The sequence below is a fragment of the Mercurialis annua genome, linkage group LG1-X (assembly GCF_937616625.2).
Source record: "Mercurialis annua linkage group LG1-X, ddMerAnnu1.2, whole genome shotgun sequence".
NCBI lineage: Eukaryota > Viridiplantae > Streptophyta > Magnoliopsida > Malpighiales > Euphorbiaceae > Mercurialis > Mercurialis annua.
Window position 1 is genome coordinate 8,948,046 of NC_065570.1, and position 6,280 is coordinate 8,954,325.

The 6,280-nt window shown below is 33.8% G+C and overlaps 1 protein-coding gene across 1 annotated transcript; it reads left to right on the plus strand.

Annotated features, from left to right (window-relative positions):
* The first annotated feature begins 1,599 nt into the window (after positions 1-1,599).
* LOC126666137 (protein NRT1/ PTR FAMILY 8.1-like) lies at positions 1,600-5,064 on the plus strand. The gene is made up of 4 exons (XM_050359096.1): positions 1,600-1,820; positions 1,907-2,124; positions 2,798-3,354; positions 4,043-5,064. Exons 1-4 carry the CDS (start codon positions 1,718-1,720, stop codon positions 4,863-4,865), a joined length of 1,701 nt encoding a protein of 566 aa, XP_050215053.1. The 5' UTR covers positions 1,600-1,717; the 3' UTR covers positions 4,866-5,064.
* Positions 5,065-6,280: the final 1,216 nt, after the last annotated feature.

Below are 6,280 nucleotides of genomic sequence, written 5' to 3' on the forward strand. Positions count from 1 at the left end.
GAAGAAGAAGAAGAAGAAGAAGAAGAAGAAGGAAGAAGAAGAAGAAGAAGAAGAAGAAGAAGAAGAAGAAGAAGAAGAAGAAGAAGAAGAAGAAGAAGAAGAAGAAGAAGAAGACGACGACGACTAATATTAAAAAAATTCTTAAATTCTAAAATAATACAAGAAGCTTTTGTATAGACTAAGTTAATTAGATAAGTAAAAGATTAGACTACCCTTACATAAGCATAATAATTACTTTAACAAATGCATCCCTGTAAGTGTAGCACTGGTTTGGGTTTAGTACTTTAAAAGAGTATATCAAAGGAAGAAACTGAAACTAGAGCCACCAGCTGTGCTTTAAGGCTACTGAATAAAGAAGATGTGCAGTATATTGCTTTTTTATCCTATGAATGTGTGCCAGAAATGTTAATTAATGTGACAATTCATATGACTCATAAATGGAGAATGGGTTTCGTTTCAGAGCTTATTTAAAATTCAAGTCAATTCTGCCATCTAACACTTGCATGGGTTTCATTTCAGAGCTTAGGTTTTTGCATGAACCCACTGCCTATAGAAAATGACAATGCTTCAACTGCGTAATTGAAGATCGAAGTGTGTGCCCTAAATTTAATCGACAGAATGCATGCATGCATGCAGTTGACATTTCCCTTCAATTCCCAATTGGCATAGCATGGATCGTGCATTGTTTGGTAAATGAAAAAAAGTAGTGATAGATTCATAATTATGGTGACTTCCATCAGAGAGAATTCTGAAAGTTTTGAGAGCCCAATAAATGAGAAACGGTCGAGAAATGGAATGTACACCAGCTTTACTTAGTGACATTCGATACTTTTCTACTCAATTTCATCATTTAGAGCTTTTTTAGAAAAAATGTTTTGTAATTAAGTTTGAGATATTTTTATTTATCAATATTTTTATTTTGCAAATAATGTTAGATTTGGACAAATTTTGAACTTTAATATATAAGTTAAAAACTTTATGTTTAGTTGAGTCTTTTTTGATAAATTGTGATTTGAGAGTTTTGATTATGTTTGTTGGTCGACAAAACTTAAATACTCCTGTATAATTTTTTATAAGAATTAAAAAACTAATTAATTTATTGTAATGTTTTTTAATACTTTCAATTTTTTTAAAGTGAATAACTTTAGATTATATTATTGATTTAAAAAATAGAACTTAGTATATTTAAGGCTTACATAATAAAAATATAAGGGTGATTAATAATTTTATTTTTGACTAATATTAAAAGGACTACTCTATATGTTCCAAATTGATAGACATTTTTTTTCCAAATTATAAACTATTTTTTATAACTTTATTAGTTATAGTAAAATGAATTAAAAGAAATAACGTATACTATAAGATAAAAAAATTAAATACTATTTCAAAAAAAGATAATTGTAATTTTTTTTAAAAAAATATTAACTTGTTTTATCTAGATAAATATTTTTTATATATATTCATGTCTTGAACTATCTATCAATTTAAGATGAAGGAGTAATTGTTTCTATAGGGGACACTAGAAAAAGTAATTTTTTTATCTTTCAATGACAGAGAGTATTTATTTGTCCTAGCAATCTATTAATTAAACATTGATATCCGATGCATAAGGTTTTAAATTACTTAATTGAATGACTAGTTTCTTTGACGTTGTCATTATGGCTGCTGATATATCTATAAAACTGAGATGAAGTAAGGCATATAGAAACATAAAGCAATGGAAGAAGATATCTACACTAAAGATGGAACTACAGATTTTCAAGGCAATTCCGCCATCAAGAAAAGAACAGGAACCTGGAAAGCCTGTCCTTATATTCTCGGTGACTATTCTGTATATTTTTACTTTTTCTGATGCTATGTTCTTGTTTTTTTTTTTTGCAAGTACTTACTTGAACTTGGTGTGTAGGAAATGAATGTTGTGAAAGATTAGCATACTACGGAATAAACACAAATCTTGTGAATTATCTGAAATTTAAACTGAATCAGAGCAGTGTTGAAGCTATCAACAATGTCACCAATTGGTCAGGCACTTGCTATGTTATGCCTTTGCTCGGTGCTTTTTTAGCTGATGCCTACTTGGGAAGATACTGGACCATTGCTAGCTTCTCTATTCTTTATGTTTTTGTAAGTTATCTTCAAATTTATCGCATTATTAGTTTATTTTTTACTTTTAATTCGGGAGCTCAAACCGGAGATCTGACAATCCTCGAAGACCAGCCTATGTAGCACGAAATCGCTTAAATGAGAAATGTAAAATGACTATAAATATGGAATTTTAAACTTTTTTGTTCTTGAAAAAACTCTGAAACATAGGAATCGAGGAGTTTTTGTGCAACATTTTTTATATACGAATTATAGTGATGAGAGAACAGATTACTAAATAAAATAAACTAGTTTAACCGATCTATTTCGGTCAAATTTGGTTATAAGTTTTTTTCGTTCAATTATTTTTGTTTGGTCAATAACTATTTTAGTTTGGTTACAGTTAAACGTTATAAAATTTTGGTTAACTAAATTAATCAAATATTTTATAAATTTTATTTACTTTATTTATTACTCTTTATATTTCTATCGTTTGACCGAAACTTTTGGCCGATTTGATTTTATATTTTTTAAATTTTGAAAAACTTGGTTAAATTGGTTCCTTCTAAATTTGATTAATTTTATTTAATTAAATTAATATTATTTAACTGAACTAACAGTTTGCTCGCAGGGCCAATTGGTACGAATTCTTTAGTTAGCTGTAACTGTTTGATAATTCCTTGGCAATTTCTAAAGCTTTGGATTTTTGTTTCAGGGAATGACATTGTTGACACTATCAGCATCTCTTCATGAACTAAAACCATCATGCGATGTTCATACAAATGTCTGCCATCCGACAGGACAACAAACAGCAGTGTTCTTTCTAGGGTTATACCTCATAGCACTCGGCACAGGAGGAATCAAGCCGTGCGTTTCTTCATTCGGAGCCGATCAATTCGACGATTCTGACGAAACCGAGAAGAAAAAGAAAAGCTCATTCTTCAACTGGTTCTACTTTTCGATTAACATCGGCGCTCTTGTTGCTTCTTCCGTGCTCGTTTGGATACAGACGAATGTGGGCTGGGGCTGGGGGTTCGGGATTCCGGCGGTGGCGATGGCTATTGCAGTGGTCAGTTTCTTTTCAGGGACGAAATTGTATAGAAATGTAAAACCTGGGGGGAGTCCGTTGACTCGGATATGCCAAGTGATTGTTGCGTCGTTGAGGAAATGGAGTGTTGAAGTTCCGAAGGACGAGGCGGTTCTGTTTGAAACTCCTGATGAGGAATCTGCTGTTAGAGGAAGCCGGAAGCTTGACCACACAGAACAACTCAGGTGAAGTATTGTATAAAGTTAATGGTTAAAAAGTCTTTGCGGTATCAAACTTTTATCGATCCTATGTTTCAATTTGGTCTAGAATTTTAATTTTAATTTAATCTTACAATAAAGTTTTTAGGTCAAAATAAGTTGATGTGGCAATCAGTAACGCCTAAGATTATGATGCTACGTAAGGCCCGCATTACATGACGGGTGATAGAAAATGTGCATTTTGGTTTGAACCGAACCTAATGTTTTTAAAAGAAAATCGAATGGAATCAAATTTATTTAAAGATTCATAATAACTAGAGTCGAACTAGCCGGTGCAATTGAATTTTTTAATTGGGTTCAGCTTTTTAGATTCAGTTTGGATCAAGACGCAATTTTTATTTTTATAAAACTGTAGCAACACGATTTCTTTAATAATGTCAAACTGGATGAATCAAAATTATTGATTCGGTTTTTGTACACCTAGCGACGTGATAATATATTTTGTTTGATTGCTATATAAAATTGAAAAGTGACGAAATACCTTCACCTCACTGAAAATGAAAATTTAATATTTTGATATTAATTTGATACGAATTGAATTTTGGTATCAAACCGAAACATAGGGAAAATATTAAGTACCACTGGGGCTTTTAACCCTACATTCATTACAAGCTTTAATATAATCTTGAAATGTGCTCACTGTCTGCGACTGCAGTTTCTTTGACAAGGCAGCAGTGGAGACTCCATCAGATCGAGTCAAAGGCTCAATAAACAAATGGACCCTTTGCACTGTGACTCAGGTCGAAGAGCTAAAATCCATCATCAGATTACTTCCGATATGGGCAACAGGCATAATATTTTCAGCTGTATACAGTCAAATGGGAACCTTATTCGTCTTACAGGGCAATACAATGGATCTTCATATGAACCGCTCCTTCGAAATCCCCTCCGCTTCCCTTTCGCTTTTCGACACCATCAGCGTGATCTTCTGGGTACCCATTTACGACAGAGTCATCGTGCCAATCGCCAGGAAGTTTACGGGACATAAAAACGGGTTCACCCAACTCCAACGAATCGCAATCGGCCTTGTTATCTCCATATTTGCAATGATTATAGCAGGGACACTCGAGCTTATCCGCCTCCGCGAAGTTCGGAGACATAACTACTACGAACTCAAGCACATTCCGATGTCCGTATTCTGGCAGGTTCCGCAATATTTTATCATAGGATGCGCCGAAGTTTTTACTTTTATCGGACAATTAGAGTTTTTTTACGAGCAAGCACCTGACGCGATGAGAAGCTTATGTTCTGCTCTATCACTAATAACTACTGCACTTGGAAACTACTTGAGTACACTTCTGGTTAATGTTGTTACAGGTTTGAGTACTAGACATGGTAGCCATGGATGGATACCTGACAACTTGAATTACGGTCATCTTCATTATTTTTTCTGGCTTTTAGCTGTTTTGAGTATGGTAAATTTGATGTTTTACCTTTTGGTTGCTAGGGTTTATACTTATAAAAAACCTGTGATATGATCTGCTAGCTAGCAATTGACAAGAATCTCTAAATTTTATTTGTTTTATCTGATTTATTAAGTCAATTCTTTTCATAAACACTTCATGGGCATGGAGTAGTTTAGTTGTCTACCAATTGCAATGCTTCTTTTAGACCCCATATAATAACAGGCATGATTGTAATATTGTTTAAGTGTAATGCAATTAAAGTTTTTCTTCATTATATTGTTAGATTATTATTATAAATTTACTATATATTTATTTGCATTATAGTATCATATTTTCATTCTAATAGTTATAATTTTCAATTTTTAATGTTCTCTTTCATTTATATTTTTTTTCTTTTGAATTAGATATTGATAGCGTAGTGGTAACACGTCATAGGGGCGAAGCAACCTCACCTGTGTAATGTCACTAAGTCAAACGAGTAACCGGCATATTCTTGATAGAGGATATTAAACTCCCTGGGTCACTAGAGTTACCTCGAATTACATAATGATCATTAAACTTGATTTTGTTACAAAATGGTCACTGAACTATACCTTTTGTTACAAAGGGGTGTCACTCATATAAAACGCAACGTTTTTGCTTACATGGCAAGCTTTAATTACAAAAAGGTACATAGTTCAGTGACCTTTTTGCAATAAAAAGTATAACTCAATGACTTTTTTGTAATTCATGAAAAGTTTAGTATTCTTTTTGTAACAACTTAAGCATGAAAACGATGCGTTTTATATGAGTGACACCCCTTTGTAATTAAAGGTATAGTTCAGTGACCATTTTGTAACAAAATAAAGTTTCGTGATCATTATGTAATTCAAGATAACACTAGTGACCCAGGGAGTTTAATATCCTCTTGATAGATCTACCGAGATACCTCACATAGCTAGTATCAAGGTGAAGGTCGTCCGAGACATACCCTAAGATGACCGAGATATAACGCGCAGCTATCATCACGTCATCATAAACCGAGCAACCGAGACATAAGAGAATAACAAATGTCTTGGTAAGAATCGTATCTCGGGTAAACATGCGTCCTAACAACTTTTGGGGACCACATAAGAATCTCTGACACACGAGCATGGCTCCTATATTGTGCGCATTTGACATTCCACTCGAGACACAACAGAATGTGCCACCTTAACTAATAGAATGTGGGGAACAAAGAGGAAGAAAAATCTCAGCTCAGGTTTGCACGGGGCATATATAAACCAACTTATGTGCAAACACTAAAGGTATTTCTTATTTTTTAAATTTTACACTCTTTTTTTTTTCTTCTTCTTCGTTTCCTCCCTTCAACTGATTTGAGCGCCACCACTAGAGGTGGCCATGGGCCGGGTCAGCCCGTAAACCGGCCCGGTCAAACCTGGCTCGGAAACGGTCAAACCCGGAACCGGACTAAAACCGGCCCGAAACCGTATAAAGGGCGGTTCCGG